Source organism: Rhinolophus ferrumequinum, chromosome 3 (genome assembly GCF_004115265.2).
Source record: "Rhinolophus ferrumequinum isolate MPI-CBG mRhiFer1 chromosome 3, mRhiFer1_v1.p, whole genome shotgun sequence".
Taxonomy (NCBI): domain Eukaryota; kingdom Metazoa; phylum Chordata; class Mammalia; order Chiroptera; family Rhinolophidae; genus Rhinolophus; species Rhinolophus ferrumequinum.
In genome coordinates, this window is record NC_046286.1 from 49360089 (window position 1) to 49386081 (window position 25993).

At 36.0% G+C, this 25993-nt stretch overlaps 1 protein-coding gene across 5 annotated transcripts in view; it reads right to left on the bottom strand.

Moving 5' to 3' along the window:
• EPHA7 (EPH receptor A7) overlaps positions 1 to 22546 on the bottom strand; it is a 163052-nt gene extending 140506 nt beyond the window's left edge. For 4 of the 5 annotated variants that reach the window (XM_033102758.1, XM_033102757.1, XM_033102755.1 and 1 more), the window contains exons 1-3: positions 22236 to 22546; positions 17745 to 17809; positions 13418 to 14087 (exon numbers count right to left, since the gene is read on the bottom strand). In XM_033102758.1, the coding sequence (XP_032958649.1) occupies positions 13418 to 14087; positions 17745 to 17809; positions 22236 to 22332 (832 nt within the window). In that variant the 5' untranslated portion in view covers positions 22333 to 22546. The remainder of the gene's footprint in view (positions 1 to 13417; positions 14088 to 17744; positions 17810 to 22235) is intronic. The other variant, XM_033102756.1, reaches the window with a different exon arrangement.
• Between the last annotated feature and the right edge of the window lie 3447 nt (positions 22547 to 25993).

The window sequence follows — 25993 nt, forward strand, 5'->3', positions numbered from 1 at the left end:
GATTAAGAATTTTAACTTAACTTTATCATGCCTAATCAGGTCCAGGATGGTTTTATGTGTTCAACTGACCACAGCAATCTGCCTATGCAGATTCTCAGCAGCATGTCCATCCATCAGTGTCAGCATTCTATCAGACTCCACTCTGACTGCAAGTGACAGTCAAGTTATCTGTTGACAGTAATGAATAATAAATAATCCTGCCCTTTTGGTTTACATGAATAAAAAGTATATTAGTTTTCAATGTAGATTATATACAAAAGCAGGCTTTTGTTTGTTTGTTTTCATCTCATGCATTAGGAAATGGAAGGTAAAAAAAAAAGAGGCTGTAATAAAAGATGTACTTAATGTGAACTCTGGTATGCATCAATGTTTTGTTTTTCACCAAGTCAACCCATGTCTCAGCTTGTAGCCTATAAGCTTAAATGAGCTGTATGCACAGGATCCTGAATATTTATGCTCTCTATTATAGACATAATATGTAGTTTGTTGTCTCTGCAATAGATTATATGACAGAAAATCCTTAAAAAAACTAAAGATCTGAAGAAGTTGTGTTAGTATCCTAACATTGCTCCTTTTTTATATTCACCCTCAATCTGCATTCCTGGCAGGAAAAACTATTTGCATTATTACTATACTTTTCTTTATTAGTAAGTCTTCGTCTCTCTCTGATTTAAACATACCATAACAGAAACTGTTACAGCTTTTTGAAAAAATATGGATTAAGAATTTTAACTGATTAGGCATTCATATATACATCTTGACTGAGTTCCTTTATGGTATTGACTGATAGAGGTAATTCTAAAATTATATAGTCCCAGTCCAAATGTTACAAATGGGACTATAGTCTTCAACATTCATTAAAGCATTTTGTTTTGTTTTTTTAGCTCAATAATAACAAGTCAAAATTCAAATTATGAAAGTTTTGCGATATATTCTGATTCGTGACCTTTATTTTTAAATTTCCCATTTCACCTTGCCATTATGGAACTTTCTTCTCAGTTTAATATTAAAAGTTTGATTTTAAGTCTTTTGTAAATAATGAACATTATCAATGATTTGAAGCGGCAAAAACTAGACTTCCTATTATAACTAATTAAGAATTGTCCCAGAAATGTAAAAGGATGGATTATAGATCAAAACAGAAAGACAGACCATTAGATCGGAACTTTGCAATGATAATGAATAATAGTTATTAATAAGGTTCAATATTTTAATAACTGACCATTAATTTAGATAACACTGAATTATAAAATGTAAAATCACTGTCGTGTAAAGAAGGTAAAAGGGCAAAATGTTGCCAGCTATATACTTATATTTCAATAAAGACATAGAGCAGAAAAGAAAGACGTACTTTCACTACTTTAATCCATTTAATAGATGGGAGGGTATGTCCTAAAAAATTTTAAACCAGGGTGTAGTGAAGAATTTTCTGAAAAGTAAGGGAAAAGCAATTACCAAAGTCTACGAGCCACTACAGGAAAAGATAAAGGAGAGGGAGAAGGAAGAGAAACCGTACGGAGCAGGGACAGCAAAGGACATCCCCCTTCCCACACTGAAGGATGAAGTGCATTAGAAAGAAGGATGACTACACATACAGTGGCCTTGTGAATAATTTTAAAATCAATGGTAAAGTTGTTTGAATTTGACGTGAGAAACAATGTTGTTTCATTGGAAAATTTTACAAAGGCGAAACTGTCACATTCAGCCTTGAAAAACACAGTTCTGTCATACATAATGTTTGCGCAGAATAAACATGAGACACAGAATGATGCATGGATGAAATAGCAAACATAGTAAGTAAGTTCTTCTTAGGTTTCCTTTGCAAACTAAAATACTGTCTCATCATAATAAACCTGAAGCCACATGTTTTCCCAGCTCCAGATCATAGCCCAAATGTCTAAGCTTGGCATGTGTTAAATTTAAAGGTTAGTTTTGGAAAAAACATTTTTCAGAACCCTGGCTGTCCCTCTGCCCTTACAACGACTGAGGGGCTAAAGTCTACAGCCTTCTCAGAGGAGACCTAGTCAAAAACCACAAAGCTAACCGGCCAAGTTTCTGCTCGCTCCCAAGTTCCAGGTTTATAATAATGTTAAGAGCCATCCACTGTTCTCATTTTAAAATACTTACATGCAATATCTACAACGTGCTATTTGCTAACATTCACCTTTTTAGAAGCTGGTAAAATTTTACAAGAATTGAAAGTAAAAAAGAAAAAAAAGAAAAAAAAAGAAATTTACTTTATCTTATGGTAGATGAAATCTAAATAATCTACTTGAAAATAAAGAAGCAAAAGTCTGTTTTTAATTTTTTTGCTTTGTGGAAGAAAATTTAAAGACATTGCTAAGGCAGCTATATTTGTTTTTTCTTTGTAAAATATTCAATAATCCAAGAATATCCTATATGAGTTTTCAGCTTCTTTGCAATTGTCAATTGAGTTTTCTACAGGAAAAAAAAAAATCTTAACTATTCAGCACTTACAAATTAAATCTAAAATAAACATGGGTCAAGGACAAAAATAAACTGAATTTTTTCGTTCCACTATGTTATCTTAGACTTTTTTCCTCTGGTGGGCTTTAGTTGGCAGTGTTAATGCCTGTGTGTGTGTGTGTGTGTGTGTGTGTGTGTGTGTGTGCATAGGTAAATATATATATATATATATATATATATATATATACACACACGCACACACATGTGGGCATGTATGTTTTATGTGTGTGTAACGTTAAAGTAGAAAAAAATGGAAAGAATAAGTTCTGATTTCACTTTAGGATCTATCATGAATGAACTGTTAGAACTACAAATGAGGTCTTTGGTTGTCCCATTCCCTTAAAAAAAAAAAAAGAGAGAGACAGAGAGAGAGAGACCGAAACTGCCCTCTCTAATCTATCTTTTGTAATCTTCGAGTTACACTCAAACTCTAAGAATTTATGATTCTAATTTTCCTGGACAAGATTATACCCTCAAGGAGTACAAGAATGTCCACAGAACAGTTGTGTTATAATGAATTTATGTATTTGAGTGGGTAAATCAATTATTTATTTAATCTACTGGCTAGTTTAAATTATTGTCATTAATTAAATGAGATTAGGTAAATTAATGACATTAGATATCATTGCCTACATAGGAACTGGTTTACATGATAGTGAACTACTCTTAAAATAAACACCAACATATAAATCACTTGAAAACATATATAGTATAGTGAACTTACTAATATTCAATTTATTTTTCTCGGAATAAAGTTTGATTACACCTAGTATTTCTTTAGGTATATTCTACCCCTCCAAAACTGTATCCCTCTTACTCTGCTCTCTTTTAGAAAGAATGCTCTTCTTAAAAAGTAGAGTAGGTAATATTAACATAATAGACTATTGACCAACTTTAATAAATAATAAATTCAAGATATGCAGTTAATAATTATATCTGATTCATATTGTACTTTTTTAATAAAAGCATTCCAGTGCTCCCTTCTCCAGATCTAGGTGTTCCATAAAAGCCTGTAATTCCATGGACAGTAGCTAACCGTACAAATATATATTATGTTATTTCCTGTATATATACATACCTATGATAAAGTTAATTTATAAATTAGGCAAAGTGAGAGATTAACAACAATGACTAATAATAAAATAGAACAATTATAACAATATATTGCAATAAAAGTTATGTGAATGTGGTTTCTCTCTCTCTCAAAATACCTGATTGTACTGAACTCACCTTTTCACTTAAAGGAAGCACTTTCTGGCTTCTCTTTGGCATGTCTGAATTGCCAGCATCACTACTCTTAGGCTTTAGGGCCATTGTTAATTAAAATAAGGGTTACCTGAACACAAGCACAGATGATCTAATGACTGAGATGGCTACCAAGTGAACACAGGGCAGGCATCATACACAACATGGATATTCTGGAAAAAGGGATGATTTATATCCCATACAGGATGGAAAGGGATGGCATCAGATTTCTCATAATAACATACAATGTAAAACTCATTAATTGTTTTTTTCCTGGAATTTTCCATTTAACATTTTCAAACTGTGGTTGATTGTGGGTAATTGTAACCACATAGACAGTGGATAAGGGAAGATAACATGTAACCATTAAAATATTTTCACACTACTATACACCAGAATGTATTTCCCTGGTTTTCTATGTCATTCATGGGCCCCCCAACTAACCAAAACAAAATAAATAAGTTTCAAAATTCTTCATAGGAACACAGAATTTGAGAAAAATAATACACATTTATTTTAACAGAGATACGTATTATTGAGTTCTTGTGAAATTGTGCTATTTGGGATTAATACTATGACGCATACACACAAATTCTGTAGCTTTTAACAAAGTCGATATCAGAGGTAGAAAATAGAAAATAATGTCTATACGTCACTTATTTGAGCCCACTCAAGATTGTTTTTGTTACCAGTTTAAAATGAAAAGAAATCTCAAATTATATATGCATGTAACCTTCTACTTTCCACTATTAACACTACATGGATATCTTAATAAAGACATGCCTCCATAACACCAAATTTGTAAGATATTGTGCAGGAGATAGGATAACTTAAATTCACTGGAATGTGAGAAAAATTAGAATAAAAGGGTTTTCCGAAATTTTCCTCTCTGACTCGTTCATCTGCTACTTATGCACATAGAGAAAAATATATACAAATCTATTGTTGGGTCAAATTCCTCTCTTGAAAATAATATTTGTACAAAATAACTACATTATATACAATATCATCATAAATTAAATCTTTTGTAGATTATATAAAATATTTGATAGTGACAATTATCTTAGAGGAAATGGCTAGCAGTTGGATACAAAAAAAATCAAATTAAATGCAATATTTAAAGGTATCACTGATTTGTACTATGACATTGCCTACCGATTTGAAAGTAATGCCAATTTAAACTTCTATTACAAATATAGAGTTGTCATATACTTGTCAAAGTTAAGATAATTCAAAACACTCTGAAGTCATATACTGAGCTTATAAATCATAAAACATTAAATCAGAAACATTAATTTCGTATTTCTCTTTTTTTCTCACTTTCATCAGATCTTCCTTATTCATGTCTTTTATTTATTTATTTATTGAATAGTTACCATGTTCAAGGCACTGTGAGTACATACATACAAAGATGAACAAAAATCAGTATGATTTCAAATGAAGCCTGCAATGTACTAGCAGGAAATTGTGATGATTCTAATTTAAGCATCACAACGATCTTTCTCCATTTTTTTCTTTAAGGCATTATGAGCAAATATCTCTGTAAAAGACATAAGAAACTGATAACAGCAGTTGCTCCTGGGAAAAAGAACTTTGGGACTGGAGCATATAGGGAGGGCCCTTTTCCAGATCTATGCACTTTACCTATTCAACAATGTCTTAAAACAAGTATTATGAATTTCTAAAAGTGAATCATTTAAAGAATGTTACCAAAAATTGTAATGTGATGTAGTTATGACTCAAATAGCCGAAATATATTTGGACATGATACTGAATTTATGTACTTTCCAATTTATAGAGTGAAATTTTAGCTTAGGAATTGATTTTTCGGATTTTGTTTCTATTATTTTTACTTGTTTTGCAATTCAAGAAAATATTACAATGTATATTTTGGAAGCAAATATAATCTTGTAACAAAAGTCTCTTTTCCATATAAGATTATGATAAATATACATCAAGACCTTATTTTAGTAATTTTGAATTCTCTCTTCAGACATAGATATTAGTGAAGAAGGTGAATGAATGGCTTTCATTTCATTAAAAGGGGGAGATGAAGTTGAAAAGACACAGAAAGATAGTGACAAATAAAGTGGGAATATGTCAATGAATAAATACAAATAGTTATATTACTTTCATAGAAATAAATTCCTCATATTTGGAGGAGATTCCTGTTCATGTCTGCTAATTATTAGCTTATAATCTTGCTATATATTATGAGGCTATGAAATATAATAAAGGGATCTCATACTTACAAAGCTTAAGACTAATCATATACAACTAGAAATTAAATAGCAATATGAATTTGAAATAAAAATATTTAAATTGGCAATGATAGGTAGTGCATGATTAAGTCTTTTAAAAAGTTGATAAACATTTATTGGAAGGCTTATGTAGTACAAGGAACTATGCTAGCTATTAGGTGGATATATAGAAAACTGTAAGTGTTGGTTGTTAAGAAGCTTAGAAGCTATAAAAGGAAATTACAAATAATAATTAAAATCAGATAGCATATGATGATTCCCAGAGAAAGGGCAAAGTATTTATAAGAATTCACAAGGAGAGATCATTTAACAGGGGATCAGTGACATTTAATTTGCAATTGCAAGTAAAGGCAAAATTTCCACAGCATGAGATAAGTTAGGTGGCACTGCAAGTAGAAAAAAGCAAGGCAGAGTTCCAGTCAAGATGGTGCAGCAAGTAAACACTGTGCTTACATTCTATCCCGACCACATCAAAATTACAGCTAAACTACAAAACAACCATCATTGAGAATCAGCTCAAATCTTGCTGAACCAAAGTCCTACAACTAAGGACATACAAAAGAAGCCACATCAAGACTGGTAGGTAGGGCAGAGACGAGGAACAGGCTGGTCCCACACCCACATGTGACCATTAAAAATCAGGAGGTATATCTCAGCCGCTGAGGTACCCCACAAAGAAGCAAGGGATCTCAGCACCACACCAGAGGGTTTCAGTGCCAGGGAGAGAAATCCCCATAATCTCTGGTTGTGAAAACCAGAGACTGTGGCTGAGTGAGATGGAGGGTGGCTGGAGTCCCAGGTGCTCCTCTTAAAGGTCTTACCAATAGAATCACTTGGAATTACTGGCTCTGAGTTCTAATGCTGGGGCAGCAGCTAGAGAGGTGACAGGGACATATAGGAGGGAACTGTGTTGTCTGACTTCAAGACAAGGGCTGGAAGGGCAGCATTTATCCAGATGGAGGAGCTGGTGGAAACAACTGTTTCATTGTTGAGCCCTCCTGCTTCCCGGGGTGCAGATGCTGAGTCTACATCAACAGGGCTAAAACCATTTGTTCGCCATGCCCTGGTGATTCTGAGACCCCACCCCACGCAACTTTTGGGCACACACAGCTGCTTCCAGTGGCTTTCTCATACAAATCACCTGCCTTGACTTATGCTGCAGACTTTCCTAGGTTCTCTCAAAGGTTCGTGGAACCCAAACATGCAGCATCTGGCTTGAGCATGTCCCGTACTTCTGGCTGAGGAGACCTAGGACCTGCACTAGCGACAGCCAACCTTGGTTCGCGGCTTGACCACCTGAGGTACTTCCAAGCATGGTGTGGGCGATGGCCATCTGTGGATTGCTTTGTGGCTCCTGCCGAGTGGCCACAAGTGGGGCACAAGCTGTGGCTGAACTTGACCTGCAGTGGATGCTCTCAGGTGGCCCTGGGCCTGGCGCACCCAGTGTCCAGTTTTGAAACGAGATGAAGCATCACCCAGCGGCCTCCAAGGACAACACACCCAAGAGGGGGGTTGGGCAGGCACCAGAGTCCTGCTGAGGCAGATCCTGCTCTTGTAGGGTTAGTTCCTGTTTATCTGCTCCACTGTAGCCCCAGCCAGTTCTCACAACCAATGAGCCTGAGGGTCAATCCCTCATACTGACAAGCAAATAGCAACCAAGACCCAATTATAAGAGGAGGGCATACACAACCCACATGAGGGGTACACCTGGAGTGCATGGCTCAAGTGACAGAGAGACTGTGCCACTGAGCCCCACAGCACACCTACTACATAAGTCCATTCTACTAAGACGGAAAGAGATAGTAGCCCTACTTAATACATAGACACAAACACAAGGAGGAAGCCAAATGAGGAGAAAAGAAACATGTCCCAAATAAAAGAACAGAACAAAGCTCCAGAAAAAGAACTAAACAAAATCAAGACAAGGAATCTGCCAGATGCAGAGTTCCAAACACTAGTTGTAATGATACTCAATGATCTCAGGGAGAACTTCAACAGAGATAGTAAACATAAAAATGGAGATAAAAAAAACATAAAAAGAGAACTTAAAATCCCACCATTCTGAGACATTAAGTGTGACGTTTATGCTCCCATCTACTCTTTTCCCTATGCATGTTCTGCATAATTCTGAATAATCAGTGTAAAAAAATTTATTTCTTTTTCATTCAAAATTATTAATAGAACAATTTAAAATTCTTGTCTCACATTGTTGATATTTTAAGAACTAAGTTCAATCAAGGTGCTGCACTTTGGACATTAAGGTTATTTCTAATATTTCAAATTATATACATTGCTGGGAGGAAAAGTTATGTGAAAAGTTATTTTCTTTTCTTGAACTATCGTCTTAGATAAATTACCAAGAATGAGATTACTAACTTAAAGGATATTTAAGTATCTGTGACCTATGAGATCTATGTTCATTCGCTCACTGCCATGATTTTTCTTTACCTGGCAAACTCCCTGTTGTATTATTAACAAAAAAGTAATAACAAGTATTCATTGATTATTTGCTATGTGCCAGATACTAGTTTTAGGGTGTAGCGCGCATTATTTCATTCAATTCTGACAAGAACCCTTTGTGGGACATACTATTTTTATTACCCCTTTTTATACTTAAGGAAATTAAGAAAAATTGTCCTAGTTTATACACCTGGTATGTTGTGGAGTCAGACTTATAAAAAATTTGCAACTCTAGTATCTGCACTATTAACTCTGTAGTGCATCTCACATTTCTGTATATATTTGATTATAAATACTATATACTGCTAAGACTCATTTGTTACTGTGAAAAGTGATGGTACAAACTACATGCTACTTTTCTGTGGGAAAAAAACAAACCCCAAAACAAAAAAACATGATTTTCAAAAATCTAATCAACACAGAAATTTTAATAATGCCACCAAACTGAATAAATGTTTTAATATTGAGTTGCATATTATATGTCAATAAATTATATAATATTAAAATAAGGACAGATCCATTAACTTATTAATAGAAACCATTAAGAAATAACTATAAGGGAAATTTCTTATAATAAAATTTAGAAATATATGATTACTTGAATTCCCATTTACATGAAATCATAAAAAAACAGAAATTTCGAAATCTTTGTTTTAATTTAAAAATTAAAATTAAGCAATATAAATAATGGAAGCAGATCACATCTCTAAGTTCCGATAGATGTGTATGCAAACTGCATTATGTCTTTGGGTTTTTTACAATTAGGGTGACCATGTATTTTATCTTCCAAATCAGAACACTTTTGAAAGCAAAAAGAGTGTTAATAAGTAAAAAAATTGTCCAAGGCAAACTAGGCATGGTCACTCTACCTAGAATAAAGTTTTATCATTTCTTCAATAACTAAAATCCACTGGTTGAAGTACCGGACAAATTTTAGGAAGCGCTGTAATGTAGTGGGGAAAAAAAGACTTGAATCGGTAAACAGGATTCTGGATTCTCATCCAATTCTGTTCCTTATTAATACCCTTGAGCTTCAGTTTATTCCGATGTTGAAAGAGAAAAAAATAATACTTTCCACCTCTCAGTGGTGTGGTAAGGATTAAATGAGAAAATGAATATGGTTGTTCAGTATAAACTGCAAATTACCTATTCAAATCCAAGTTATAATACCAAACTCCACACTTTGACAAATAATATTCTTTTTAAATTGAATCAAATTGTACAAAAATTTCAAAATATATTTCAGAATACAATTTTATTAGTCTTCCGAAAACATTCACACATGTAAAATATAATCTGCTCTCAATTTTTTAAACGACTGCTCTTTTATCTAAGAAATTCTATGGGCTAGTTTGCATAAAAGTTGTGACATAACTTACATGGTAGGTTTTTAAAAAAGGACTTTTTGACAATAAAAGCATGTTAACTAACTAGAATTACATATTTTTAAAAGACAAAAAAGAGAGTTTTCATAACAGCACTATACTAAGAATCAGAAATTCTCCATACATTAGTATACTTGAGAAATACTTGGTTTTCAAATTTGAGTTATTTTTTTCAAAGTCACAAAGGAAGAAAAGCTCTTATATCAACTAATGAAAACTGTGATCAGTTTTCATAGTTGTTCATATTTCAAATTATACTCTAAAAATATCACAATGGGCAGCCACCCTAGAAAGTGCCCAGATAAACTTGACCTTAAGTGGTTCACCACCCTCATTTGCCTAGGGGCTCAACTAGCCTCCCCACCCAAACACTTTAGTTTTCCTCAATATGGGACTGGAATTTGTTTTCAAACTCTGAACAGAATCACTGAAAGGAAATGGGAGAAATACTATAAAGGCAGTCCTGGATTCATTCCAGGGGCAAGTACTCTCACAGATATGTGTGAGTATTATGCCAAGGAGGGAATGTTTTTGCAAATGAGCATAGTGCCATAGTCAAGTATAAAGTATTTAATTCTTTTGTAAACATCACAAAGGTTAAAAATTAAGAAAGTGATGCATTACACAATTTACTTACAAAAATGCACACATATTCTTTCAGTTGAACGATAAGGAGGCATCTTAACTCCTTTAATCATATTTTTTTAATGAACTCGTATTATTACTATCGAATTCCACATATTCCAACACATAATTAATGTCGATGACAGTGAAGTAATTTTACCTTATTTTTAAGTACCTTAGTGTATTTTGCAGGTGACAACAATTTTGGTATTCAAATGTGGTTCCAATTCTTGAAACCAAAATAAATGAATGTGAATAATTTTAATAGTACCACATTTAATGAGGTGATTTTGTTCATTTGGAAGTCTTTTCTTCACGGCAAATATATGTCTTTACCACAGTTAACGACTGCTTTTCTTACTAACTTCTGTACTTAGGAATACAGAACTTAAACAGCTCCCGTTAGTTTTCCTTAACAATTAAATGTAGAAATCATATGCGTTAAATTACACAAAATGAAACAAAAAATACTATAATTTTCTTTACAATCTTTAAACACTAAAAGAGCAAGACCTTTAATGTTATTTTCTAGTCTTTTCTAAGACAAATTTAATTGTGCACTTTTACGTGTATTCCTGCTTTATTTCTTATATTTCCTATTTTTAATTGTGCTAGTTTTACATTCCATTTTCACATCGACCAAAATCTTCATGTGACTAAAACCAACTGCTTTTGTAGCTAAAATGTAATGTAAAGAACTAAATAGTACGTTCTTAAGTTCTTCTTAAAACAGCTATTGTTAAATCCACTGTCATTTTTAAAATTCACCATCATTTTCAAATAACTGCTGGTAAACTCTAGTCAATAAGAACACTGTCTTTCATTAAACTGATTAGCTCACTAAGAATATATCTACACTCACCCAGTGGAATAGCATTCTGCCTACTACTAGTAGTGGTACATCTTCAGTTTTTGATTTCCACATATATGGGAACTGCAGGATTTTCGACTCAGTGAGAAACACTGCCAGTGACAGAAAGGGGAGGAGGACAGTAGGTAGACAAGTATGACTCCTTCAGAGGGTGTCAAAGAAGGCTGCTAACCTGGCCTGTGGACCCTGAACCTACCTACAACATCTCCATTTACTTTGCACAGAGCTCCCTTCACAGTGTCAGCTACAGCAAGAATGGGAATTGAGTGCTAGGTCATAGATATTTTATATGCTAGCGACCTTCCACATGAAGCATTTAACTCTTCGACCAGGACAGAAAAATATATGTGCTCAGTTACTCCGTCTGAACAGTATGTCCAGTAGAAATAGAATGTGAGCCACATATGCAATTTTTAAATTTCTAGGAGCCACATTAATCAAGTGAAAAGAAACAGTTGAAATTATTTTTCATATTTTATTCAACCCAATTTATCTAAAAGAATATTAATGATGTACGAGTATGTTACATTCTATTTTTTGTATTAAGTCTTTCAGATCCAGAGTATGATTTATACTTGCAGCACATCTCAATTTTGAATAGTTACTTCTCAGAACCTAAAGAGCCACTGGCCACTGAATTGGATAGTGCAGATATAAATATTTTTTTAAATTATTATTTCCTTAAATATTCTAGTAGAATGAAAATTTTATGTGAGAAGTAATGTGATTTATATAGCAAACTAATATTAGCAAGACATTTAAATTCAGCAATGAAACAATATGTGCTACGATTCTCCTTGCTTTGTGATAGAAACTAGAGCAATATTGTTAAAAGCCCAAGCTCTGGAATCAGAATGTTCTGAGATTGAATCTAAGCTAAGACAAATATTACTTACTGAAGTAAGTGCAAGCAAGCAATTTATCCTTGGTAGTCCCAAATTTTATTCTGTAAAATAGAGATCATAATGATATCTACCTTGATAAAAGAACTACTATATGTAAAGCACACAGAAGAGTATCTGAACATAGTAAGTTACCCTCCCAAATTTAGTTAAAATAATTATTGTTAGTCCCCTCTAAATTAACTAGTATTTGCAAATATTAAAATGATGCTGCTGGCCAGGAGTAAAATATATGAGTTATTTTTTAGAATGTATTGTTTTATAAGTTATGTTAAAAGAGACATAAGTAATGTACTATTATTACAAGATATTCCTCAGCATATCCACAAACAGATAAATAACTATTAAGTGTGAAGGTCCATGTGACATGGCTTTAAATAAAAAAATAAAAAAAAAATTACTGGCCAATTATTATGACCACATAATGTTATGTAATAAAAATCCAGTTTTACAAAACAGAAGGTTCACTAATTCATAGGCCATTATTGTTTTAAAACTCATAGAAAATGCCCAATTGATGTATTACTAAATAACGAAAACTTTACTTTGGCCCATTTCCACAAAAATGTGGTTTACTATAAATGACTTATCAGAAAAGCATTCATTTTATTATAGTTAGTCCAGAGAAGAAATATGGCTTTTACAGAAGTAAGCTCAGAGATTCATCAAGTGAAATGTGATGATTTTGTATCAAAATATTAGTATTTCTAAAAAATATTTCTAAAAGTTTGTAAATGTATTTGTATGTGCCCCGTCTATCAGTAGAACTCTTGTAAGCAGCCCCCTTAACCTCCTTTTTTCTGCAGTTCAGAAGTCTAGATGATATGGATTTTAAAACAGAATGAATCAGATATCAATGAATCCTGATTAATGTCACTTCACTCTCCTCTTACAAATCTCACAGCTCTAGTGCAACTGTTGACTTCTATGTCAAGCACAGGGTAAATTAAATTTTAGTAACACATACCATTATCACCAATACTTACTACATACCCTTAGTGCAGATATCACAGTGGGGAATCATGGATAAGTTCAAGAGTGACTCTGCTTGGGATCTACTGAATTGGATTGCAGGTATAGAGCATAATACTCACATGTTCAAATAATTATTATGACTTTAAAACTCTGATACTGAAATAGAAAAAAAAACAAAGTAGAACTTTAACAGAGTGTATTACTTACGTTCACAAGTGTCCCCTTTTTGCTGGTAGCCTGCTTTGCAGATACATTTTCCAATGGGCACTAACCATTCTCCTTCTGCACTGCAATGCATCCTGGGGGAGTTTTCCGCCTCTTCCTCTGCACTGCTGACACATGTCCCTCGAACCTCAACTAAAGAGGAAAATTCTGAACCAGTCACTGTATCTGGAAAGATAGCTAAGTTCTCAATAATGGACCAGCACTTCTTGTAGTACACTTTCACAGAAACCAAAGCTATGCAAGCCCCTACATCCTGAAAGGCAAGATAGAATCCCTTTTTGGACAAAGGTCCAATCTCTCTCACCTCAGTGTTAAGCTTCATCTTTCTTTCACCAAGGTCACCTTGGGTAAAACTTTCATCTGCGGCAATCGTGTCTATTTTTACATAGAGGTTTTCTCTTATATTCCTGCCAGTGTCGTAGTCTGTTTCATAATAGTACAAATTAAAGGTTTCCTTGCAAGTTCCCAGTACTCCAGGAAGACTGTTACAATCCCTCAGGGTGAATTTCAATTCTACAAAAATCCTTTGTGCATTGCCTTTCGAAATCCAGTTAGTCCGCAGCCAGTTGTTTTGGTTGGGCTCCATGACCTGGCACACCTGGTATGTTCGTATCGGGGTGTAGTTCTCATCCAAACCACTAATTTCTTCCCACTATAAAATTAAATAAAGGTCATCAGTCATTCAGCAAAAAATAACATTTTGATTTAGAAAGTGCATGAGGAAACTTTAGTATAGCACAAATGCATGTCTTTGAAAGAGGTGGATTCTGACCCTGGCAAACACTGCAATCTGAGAATACAGGATTCTTACTGCAGTTTCATCCTTGTGGCAGAACATCGTTTAGATCACTTGCATTGTTTGTACATACAATAAATATTTTATTTTGTTTAATTTCTGTTTGCTAGTGTATTAGTGTTTCTCTTTACATGTTTGCTTACATCTATGATCTCCATTGAGATTATAATATTTATAGACAAAAGTGCACAACACAATTACTTGTATTACCATTTAATGCATATACATGTGGATACGTGGCAGAAGTTTTAATAACTCAGTTGACATTTTACCTGTAAAAGTTACATTTAAACTTAAACAGTACCTAAAAATCACAGGGATGAAAACGCTGAGAATATTCTGAAATGTAAAAGCACTCCACAATATGTTGATGTGAACTCTTTTACAATCTTCCCAAATGAGACATAAGAGAGTAACACTTTACAGAGCTATTTATTGCAGTTATCAATAATATTGTACATAAATCCACATAACTGTAAAAAAGTAGTTGTATAAAAGCATGACTCATCTTTGTAAATAAATTGCTTTCAACAGACAATCAAATGTGCATGGCAAATCAGAATCCTGGATCAAATTAAAATAATAAGCTTTCTGACAGAAAAAAAATACCAGATGTTTAAAAATTCCTATTCATATGTTGATAGAATATATGCAATATCAAACGCATACATTTTCACAAAAAAAGGAAAATAAATTTGGCAACAATTTAAAGATTATTAAATCATGTGTAATATCACCTATATCACTCATTAGCAATTAAAGTCATTTAACCAAAAATAGCACTAAAAGCCTAAAATAATAGTTGTTTAAATCCTTTCTTTCCATTATCACAAAATTCCGCCCTTTATATTTATACTGCCTTAATAGTGAAATTGTTATTTACTTTCATTCATTTCCCCAATATGAAATACCAAATACAAACATGTATTAGCATTAAAGTCCAAAGTCACTTACCATGCAATATTTAAACTACTATTTCAAGAAAGGCAGATGGGAAAGTAAACCAATAAGCATGTGCTAATGAGTTTTATTTGTAAAACTTGATAGAATCAATTTATCTACATACTTTATAAAACATATCTACTTTTAAAACTGTTTCTTGGAAAACTAACAAGACTGACAAATTAGCAATATATGGGTACTATAATTCAGAAGTTTCTTGTGTAATGTTGTATTATTGCTACAATTTTCTTCTACATATCATCAAAAGTCCTAAACTACAGCAAAGAACCCATTAACATGTGCAGCTTTTACTCAACACAACTTGAGTTTGTGATGAATGGTGTGTATATCTTCCCTTCGTTTCAGTTAGCTACTTATAACATATTTGAATGGCACTTAGCCATACTCAAATTCCTCCATTTAGACAGGTAGATTTTACTCTCGTACTTACATTGAAATTAGTAAAAGAAGTAAAACTGGTAATGGCATCTACTAAAAAAATCAAAAGCTCTAAAGATAAATAGGCTCTTTTTAGTAATTTCCCAGTTTGAAGAAACTAAGGCTAATTGTTGTAAAGGTATATATTTCAAGAATTCCTTTTTTCTACCATTAAGAACTATTATATTACTTTGTTATACGTATGAAAAATCAATTTTACTAACCTATGAAATCCAGTTAATTTTAATTTTAATTTAAAAATTTATTCCTGAGGAGAAAATTTCAGGACAACTATGTATAGGTAAGAAATAGTGAAACAACGTAAATACATTTAACGCAACTCTTGTTTTATTATTTCACTTTTGAGAGACTGCAATCATTTCCACAAGTGACACCATTGGAAAAGAAGTCTTAAATCAGATACTGTGCTTTTATGGAGTGCTTATAAAATTATTTTCTAGAAATTTGTATTGCAATAATTTATTTCCAATTAGATCTGTAATCACATGTAAGTCAATCCACTTCATATATTGAAAATACTGTCAATCATTTTCTACTTTATCTAATTATCTAATTTATATACATACAATCATAATTTACATATGATTCATATATATGTGTGTATATACATATATCATATATATATGGTTAACTCTTTACTCAGATACCTTAGACTGATAAAATTCCCATCTGAGTCCAAGATAACATAGACAGTCATAATTTATCATTTTATAGATTATATCGATGAAATGTTACAATCATATATCAGTTTAATTCTTAGAGATAAAAACCATCTTCTATCTCTATTTGTTTTAATTTATGGATGGTAGAAAATAGGCTACATCTGTCATTGGCAAGAAAGGTTTCATTTTTTTTATTGTGAATGTTTTCTTAAAATGTATATTATTTTATTCATGGAAATTACTCCACTTGCAAAAAGAGTATGACATGACTACCGCAAATTTAATGTACTTTTTATATTTAAGCTATAAAATATTTGTCATTTTTTCATAATTTATTCTGGCAGACACAGATAACTACAATATGATCTTAAGTAATCTCCCAAATATTAATGGAATGGAAAACCTCAATATTTTAAACAGATTTCCATCGTTCACATTTTGCATTCTTAAACTGACTGCCAGTTCATGACATAATTGATTTTGTAATGTTCTCATACTCAAAAATCCCTTTTGGACTTTCCCTCTTCTCTTTGCAAAATTTGTTATGCTTTTTATATCCTCACTTATACTTCATGGTCTTTGATTCCAGACTTCTTACTATGCCAAAGATTAAGTCAAGTAACGATGGATACATTTTCCTTTCTCGGAGCCCCTCTTCCTTAATAAGGGATGAAGTATGTGCCTCTCTCACAATTAAAAGACCTAAAGACATTGAACTAAATTTAAGTCAGTGATATATCTTTCCTGATATATAAAACATAATAGTAAGAATTGGGGAGGAGTACTTATATTTTCATAGATTTTTATTTGACTGCTCTCATGCATACTTACTGTAGCAGATTTTTACTGTAATATGTGCATTTTCTGTCATCACTTCTGATTAATAAAAGCAGATAGACAGCACATGATGTAAATTTGGAGAATCCAAGTATTTTATACCAAATTGTATACTAAGATATTGAGCATATTACATTTTTAGTTAGCTTTTATAAAGTATATTTTGAATGATACAGAAAACTGTTTTTAAAAGAGGGAAAAAAAAGATTACATGCTGTTTTAAAGAACTACACACAACCTACCTGGTGATTATACTGAAGAAGTATAGAGCAACTAAAGAGGTTTAAGTGAGTTTGAGAAAGGACTGTTCCCTGTAATTAGTTAGCATTTATAGCCTGGAACCTGAGTTATGACTCCACTTACAATAAGAACTCAAAAGATTATGGTTATAGAGATTTTTTTTAATCCATTTCCCCAAGTACTAACTAAGTATACCTCTTTCTCTACTCAAACAATTCAATGTCCCATCATGAACACAACAAAATATTGAATAAGATATGTGGAATTAAAGCTGTTTAAAGAATGTGAATAATCCCACTGTGGTGAGAGGGAAAAGATTTTGTTCCTTACTTTAAAAAATAAAAGGTGATATTTTATAAGGAGAAACACTTACCCCATTTGGTGGAGAGGAAATCCATTCCAACTCTGTTTGTTGTGCTTTAGAATCCAGCAGTAGTACTGAAAGAGAAAATTTTATTTCCAAACGTTATATGATAAATTTAAACATATTTGTAAAAGTTATTAAAGTGAATCTAATTTTATATAGTTAGCACTTTATGACTTAAGATATATAGTTATCCATAGAAATGAATGGTGAAATGAATGCCCACCAGATTCAAGTATATTATTCTAGTTTGTTAGGGAGAAAAGATGTGAAAATACCACATTATATTTGGCATTTTTTAATTAAAATATTAAAATAAATTTAAACACTCAAAAGTAGCATAAAAGTAAGGGTAAAAATTGCTATGTGATATATCGATTCTATAGTAATTGTATATTTTAAAGAATTTTGTAAACCACTGAGCCTTCCAAATTTTGTCAAATATGGTAACATGAATGTAGTAAGTGTAATTCCATATTACTCTTAAGCCAGTCATTAATTTGTAATATTCTGCCAAAAGTATTTCCTAGTACCTTTCGAAAATTGTTTTTTTTTTAAAACTTTTCACACACAGTGTCTTCTTTGAAGCAAAAATGAATATGATTAAAAACTGTATTAAGCAACGTTATCATGAGAAAAAAATGACTATTATTTACGAGATATATTTCTGAGTTAGTCAAACATGTGTTTTTAATATTTCTATTTTTTTTTTAATTTCCAAAGGTTTCAAAGCATTAGCTAATTCTCAAAATGACATATTAAAACTCTGGTTTGACTATTTTTTCGGACTTGACTTTTAAAACCCGTTGTATTCCACTTTATGCTATCAAAAAGCATAGTAGAACTAATTTAAATTTATATAAATGTAGTGAATGCTCCTGATTATATTCAAACAATGCATTCAAATGCCATACATTAATATACATCATACTTCCAATTTGATATATTTTATTGCTTTTTAAGACAAGTAATTAACTTCATAAAGCATTCACTCTTTGCTCAAATTGGTTTGAGTTACCTGAGTTTTCAACCTTCAAAAATATTTTTTACTCTACAGCATTTTAACAAATATATCAATTTGTCCAGAAATAATAATGAATTTATTTTCATGTAAATATGGTTAACATCAACCTCAGCAAAATGTTAAAATCTGGACTTAAATAAAATAAATGCTTATATGAACTTTTAAATAATTCCTAGAGGAAAAACAGTGTATTTTAAAGGTAATGAAAATGTGTTATACTTAGAAAACAAAAGAACACAATGATTGTGCTCGACTCCTTCACACTAGTCAAGGTTATTCCCTGTAACTGAAAATAGATACAGATAGATACAGAGACACTTTTTTTCAGAAATGTTTTGCACTTAGGACTCCTGGAGAGACCATGACAACATAAACCTTGGTCACAAACACTTGACTCCCTTTCAACTAAGGGGAATGAAAGAACCCACACTTTTAAAATACCAGTTGTATTTCGCACTTGAAACATCAATAAATCCTTGGGCTAGTGAGTTTATATGAAGTAATTGATGAAGCTTATTTTGTTTTTGTCCTCAACAAGAGACGGAAAGTACAAGGAAACAAACTACCAGAGTTCCAGGTACTCCCCTTTTGAGATGATTTATTATTATTATTATTATTATTATTATTATTATTATTATTATTATTTTCTTCTGTACTGACGTGACACAATGGAATTTTAAACCCAGGTGATCTTTTTAGGTCATTTTTGAGAGTGAAATAAGCATTGCCGATTGTTTATTGCCGTTGTTACTCCTCAAAACAGCCCCGGAGGGACCACGGAGAGGCAATGATGGAAAACAAGTTAAAAGAGAAACAAATTAACAAATAAAAATAAAACAGAAATCAGCCCGAGCGTTAAATCAGAAGCAGTTCTAAAGAGATCAGCGCGTCTCCCTCCCCGCCGTCTGCTCTCTGGATACACCCGCTAGTGCATGCCTGTGCCTTCCCGCTCAAAGCACCCGGCGGAGTTGTAACCCGGAGACCGACCGACCAGGGCTGCCCAAGGCGGGGGCCCAGGGACTCCGCGCCCTGCCGCACGGGCCTGCAGAGGATGAGGGCGAAGGGGCGAGATGCTGGGCGCGCCCTGGCGGAGCCAGGCAAGGGCAGCGCGGGCAGCAGCGGGGCGGGGCCGCCGCGGGGCGGGGCGGGGGGGTGCCAGACTGGCGCGGCCGCGGCGCGGAGCATCCATTATGCCTCCGCCAGACCTGGTCACTCCAGGGAGCCCGTGGCGCTCTCGCTCCAGAAGGAGCCGGGAGGAGGAGAGAGGCTTTCGGGAAGCGACTCCTAGGACGGAGCGGCGGCGGCGGCACCTCTTACGGAGAGGAAATACAGCAGCTGCACTTCGCCTCCAAGCGTCAGACTACGACTTAGACACGCGCTCGCAGTAGCGGGCACTGACCGCCCCAGGAGAAAGTGTGTGGGGAGAGTGGAGGAATGGGGAGTGTCCCTCATTTTGTCCAGCCACCCCATCCACCCTGAGGCTGGGCACCTGCTCGAGGCGGTTCCCAGCGCCCGCTGCTGGGTGCCCCGGCGCCGCTTCGGGGCTTGCTCGCTCCCAGAACCGCAGCGCCGGATCGCCGCTGCGCGTGGGGAGCGTTGTCATCGAGAAGCCGGGAGCCTTCGCCACCCCGCCCACCTTTTAAACATCTCACTTCTGCGTTTAAAGAATTCAGCCTCCGAGAATCAGGACCTTCGCCACGTATCTTGATCCCATAAGAGAAAACCAAGGGAGCGAGCCACTCCGGCTGCGGGAACCTCTCCCCCTAGTGATGCAGTTATTTATAGCTCAAACTCGCTCCCTGGAATGCCCCAGCTCCATCGCCCTGCTTAGCCGTGGCGGTGCAAACTTTCCCTCAGGTCCCGCTATTTCGGAGTAATCGGCACAAGGTTCCAGGACTGAATGTACCTTCCTAATCGCTAATATCATGCGAGTAGAAATGTGGGTTTTGGTGTGTTTGGGTGTGTGTCTCTAGCAGACGTCGGTTCAGCTGCAAACGCGTGACAGCTCAGAGTCACGGTTTTCTCTGAAAATTTCTCTGAATGGGTTCAGCATCAACCCAGGTTGCAGACGCGAAAGGGGTCAGAAGGTCAGGCTGGATCAAGAAGTAGGACCTGGCGTTGGGTCGGGGGCGTTGAGTGGACGAAGAGGGGTGCACGAAGAGAATAGGGAAAGCAGCACTAAAGCACTAAATTTTGAGGGATCGATGAAGCAAGGACCGATATTTAGTCCCCCCGCCCCATCACCACCATGACCTAAATCTAATACCAGATTCCTCCATCTTCCACACTTAAGGAAGAAGTAATAAATAGTAGTCTGCTTTAAAATGTTATTAAAATATAGGAAAATCAACCTTAGACTTACAGCCTGGAAGACAGGGGGTGGGGTGGCGATAGGGTTAGGCTGTGACATTGCTCAGAGCAAGACATTTCCATTGACAGGATTTATTTTTCCCCAGCTCCAACTACAGGCACTGAAAGGTATTTTACCTTCGTCTGTGATTCGAAGAAGAAAATAATAATAATGATAATAACAACAAAAACAACAACAACAACCATATACAAGCGTATCTGGCTGCCCAAATGAAACCTGCTCTCTTCATCCAGCGCTAGTTAGGGTACAGGTCCTTCGCAAGGTTTGACCACGAGGACTGAACTGCCGGACTGTGGGGCAGATGTGTGGGGACTTCCAGTCGCCCCGGAGGAATCACATTATCAGTTGCACAGCCTCAGCCCGCCCCCTGCCCATCCAGCCCCGCCGAGCCCTCAGGGCTCGTACTGTCCCCCGGCCGCCGGGACCTGGGCGCAACGAGCGCTGAATGGAGACGTCCCCGGCCGCGGGGCGCGCGCCCCCGGTCGGCTTCACCTCCCCGGCGTTATTGTTACGCGCTGGCGACCGAGCGCCAACCGCAGGCCCGCGCCTCGTCCTCAGATGCAGTGAGCACTTCATTAGTAACCCGAGCGTTCGGAGCTAACACAAGTCACGGCCCCTCTGGGAAGGCTCCGGACTTCAGCCGCTCGCCGGCGGGCTGGCCGGGACACTAGAGGCAGCACCCCCTATTATCGGACCAACTCCAGCCGCAGTTCATCCCACCGGAGGCGAACACCGAGAGGAGGAAGAGGAGAAGGCTAAAGGAAGAGATCTGACCCGCCCCGGGTCCCAGAGAATGAGCTCGCCGGCTGTCCCCCACCCCCACCGCCCTCCGTTGCTGCTCACGCCTTCCAGACTACTGGAGCCAGAAATCCCGCTCCCGTCGGGCCAACGGCCCCAGGCACCAGGCTGCAGGCGGCTGTGAGCAGCCCCGCTTGCCGCCCCCCGGGCCGGCCAGGAGCAGCCGGAGCGGTGAGGGGGTGGGGATCCGGCGGGAGGGTCGTCCCGCGCCGGAGGCGCGGCCGGCAGCTCCGCGGACAAGCCGGCTCACGCAGGTAGATAGCTAAATAAATAAGTCAGAACAAACTTTGCTTTTCCATCACCTTACCTTCTTTTGCAGCCTGAGCCTCCCCGGTGTGTGCGAAGCGAAGCAACCAGATGTAGCATACAATAATCCATGAAGGGTGCCGAGTTTGAAAAATCATGGTGCATGAGCAGGTTTTATTTTAGGTTTCAGTTGAGTCGTAGCTTTTTAAACGCTGTTTGCTCCGAAGTGGGTTATGTTTTTATTGCTCTCGTCTCATCGATTCCCCTTCTCGATCTCCGGCCGGCGGCTCCACGTTTAGCTTTTAAAATTTTTCCCCCCCTCCTGATCTTTCGCACGGTGTTTGCTGCCTGCAAGTCTCTGACTGCAGACCGGCCGCTTGCTCCACACTCCAATAATATCAATTAGGGGGGTGGGGGCGGGGCTCCGAGCGGAGAGCCTCCGCCACTCGGGCTGAGTGGCAGGCGCAGCCGGCCTGCCAGGTGGCGATTCCCAGGGCCGAGGGGCGGGTCCCCGAGAAACGGCCGCCCTGGCCGAGGGGGCGGGGTTCGGAGCGCGGGCCAATCGGCAGCGAGCGGAGTCAGGTTGCGGGTCCAGGATGCCCTCCAGGTTCTGAGCTCCGGGCTCGTGCTGGATTCTGCGAGAAGGAGGACGTGGATGGCAGCTGAGGTGCGTGCTGCTGTGGGCACTCTGCTTTTAGCAACCGCAGCTTTCGTGGAGCAGAATCGATACGAGAATAACGCTCCATATTTACAGTCCTGTATATAGCGTTACTCCTCGCGATCTTGTAAAAACCAGAGGCGATGCAAGCAGTCTCTGCTACCGAGCATCCAGCCGGCACAAATGAAATGAGCTGTGCCTTTAAGTAAAGTTCCTGTTACTTTTTTGTTACAACCTCCGCAGGTCGGGTAACTTTGTTCTTTTCCTTTCTTGCAGGGTTTCTTTTTGTTACTCCAACGGCAGTCAACTCTAGGCACCACCCAGCACCGTCCCTGGAAGAATAAAAGTAACTAAATGTATTATGTTCAGTGTTTCCAAGAGTTTGTAACAAGCTCTGGCAAAAGAAACAGAGGAAAAGGGAGTGGAGAAAGGAAGTCTTTTGTTTTATGTGTACCTCTTACCCCGCCCAATCTTTTCACAAAGGTTTGTTGGATGAAGTAGGACACGAAGAGAGAACGTTCAGAAAGTTCCGTATCATTTTTTTTACGTGTTTGTCATCCTCATTTTGATCGTTTCCTAATTCTCTGCATAAATTACACTTACTTTTAAAGAATGCTACCACGCATTAAATTCATAAAGTAAAACCTCTCGTAAATATCGATTACTTTCAAATAATTATTCAATAATTAACTCTCAAAGGGAAACTGAGAATAAAAAGTAACCAACATCTCCAGTTGAATTCATGCAATTAAAATGTCGAAGACTATTGTGTAGGGAATCCGTTTACCGTCAGGCAGTTTTGGACACTTTGCAGTTCAAGAGGTGGGTAATATAATAAGAGGAAGAACTTTAAAGCATTAATTGCCAAATCATCAATTTCAAAGGCCACTTAGAGTAACCTGATCACATGTTTGATATGAGCTTCATTTTCTACTTGTTCTATATGTCTCCTGTTTAAAAGAAAAGCTGTCATTCGTGATTTACCTTTATTTATGATAGGCACAAAGTTTGATCTCGCCTAAGACTTCAAACTTTTCCTGTCTTTTCTATCTGGAAATACAAAGTAAATTGAGTTGTTTCTTGTATTTTTAGCAAAGACTTCTCAGAGATGTCAGATCCCCAGATTTTAAATTTTGTTTTACGGTAAGTTGTTTCCTGTAGTTTTTACTTGCCTAATGCTATTACAAAGAAGAAAAATGAAATTTCCTTCTCCTCTAACTTCTCTTTGGTTCAGTAGTTGTTGTTTTTTTCTTTCTTTCTTAAATGTTACTTGTTCCTAACCATTACGCTTATTAAATATTTTAGAAATTATATCTAAAAGCATCTACATGTTCTTTAAAGGATGCAAAGAGAATGTAAACTGCTTAATAGATTAATCTTGAAGAGAGACCTACAAAATGTAGAGTGCACTTGTTGCAGAGAAGATCAAGCAGTGTTTACACAAACAGAGGCTTTAAGAGTAAAAATTGTAAACTAAAACATTAGAATCAAAAACATAAACCCCCACACATAGACTATAAAACTATTACTCTCAGAACCACAAACTCACAAATATTAAACTACTTCTAATAGTTAAAATAATTCTCCAGGATTTCAACACTTTCCCCAGGGTCTCATCCCCACTTCTTAGAATGACACCAAGGTTGCCTATAAAATATTCCTTTCATCTATTGAATGACTAATACTCAGTGATGTGAATACAAATACCTTTCCATTAAACCAGGAAACCAAAGAAGTCACATCTTTCACTCTGATGAGCGTAGGTGGTATAAGGAGCCCCCTTATTGTGTCCCTTTTCTCTGTCAGACAGTGGTTTGTGCAGCCTCACTTTTATTTTTAGAGACAAGAGGCTTCACATTAAATGCACATGTGCCAGGCTGCTGACAGTTTTCCCTACGGAGTTGCACAGTGATACTCATTTTAAGTTGACCAACCTTCTCTCTCTTTTTTTTTTTAAATCTAGATATATTGATAAAGAAGCCATGGTATTTAAATAAAAATGAATAATTTAGTTAAGAGAATATTCATTACACGGTATTATACAGCATATATTTTAGTACATAAATTGGTATTAGACTGTATTTGACTAGCAGCAAAGCATGTAAACATATTTGTCCATGAAGCCATTGAAATAAAAAAATAATCAGTTTATAAAAATTTCATATTTTACAATAACATTTAATAGTTAATTTATATCACTTTAAAAATGTTTTGTTTAAACTTCATATTTATTATTTTTGCATATTATCTCTAAAGCCAATTGTAGAAAAGAACTGTAAATGTATGTGCAAATACAAAATGAATTAGAGAACAAGTCATTTTCCCGAGTAGTACCAAATGGTGTACACAGCTAACACATGTGGGCCAAAGCAGAAATCATTGTGCAGTGCAGTTGATAGTCTACATATATTTAGCTAATTTTAAATAAATAGAAAAAAGAGACTAAAACCTTAATATTTCCATTTATATTTCCTCTTTTGAAACATCTATCATGAATACATAGTAGGAAGATGACAATGCCTATTTTCAGATGCAAAGATAATATACCCAATTTTTATGCACCATGTTATTTTTATTTAGCTAGTTGCTAATAATTACACATAACTATACATATATGGAAATAAATGTACAAATTCAAGACACATATCCCAAATGAGAGTACAGCTGTTATTTTCTTTAAACTTTCTTTAATGCTAACATTTACCTTGCTGTTTATCTCTGGTAGACATTCTCTGAGTTTAAGGGAGATATAGTTACTTATGAGTAAATTATAATGACTCAGGAAATAAATTCCAATGAATTTTTAAATAAAAGCCTTTGTGTGTGTGTGGTGGGGTGGGCAGGGAGTATGGTAGTAAATGGGTCTGTAGAGGGTAGAGGAACAACCTGCGACTTTAGTATGTTACAAATTTAAGGTGCCAAACTAAATAGTTAACAACAGTGAAATCAAGGGGCTGTTTCTGAACCTACTACTTTTGCATTTACTGTCTAAATGCAGTCACAGCTGGTAAATGTGAAAATGGAAGTTCATCACAGAAAGGGGGGAAATTTAAACTGAATTAGAAAAAGTACTGTGCAGAAGAAACTGATTATAAACAGAACAGAAACATTATGTCTCAGTTAATAGATATTACAGAAAATTGGGTTCTCAACTTGTGATT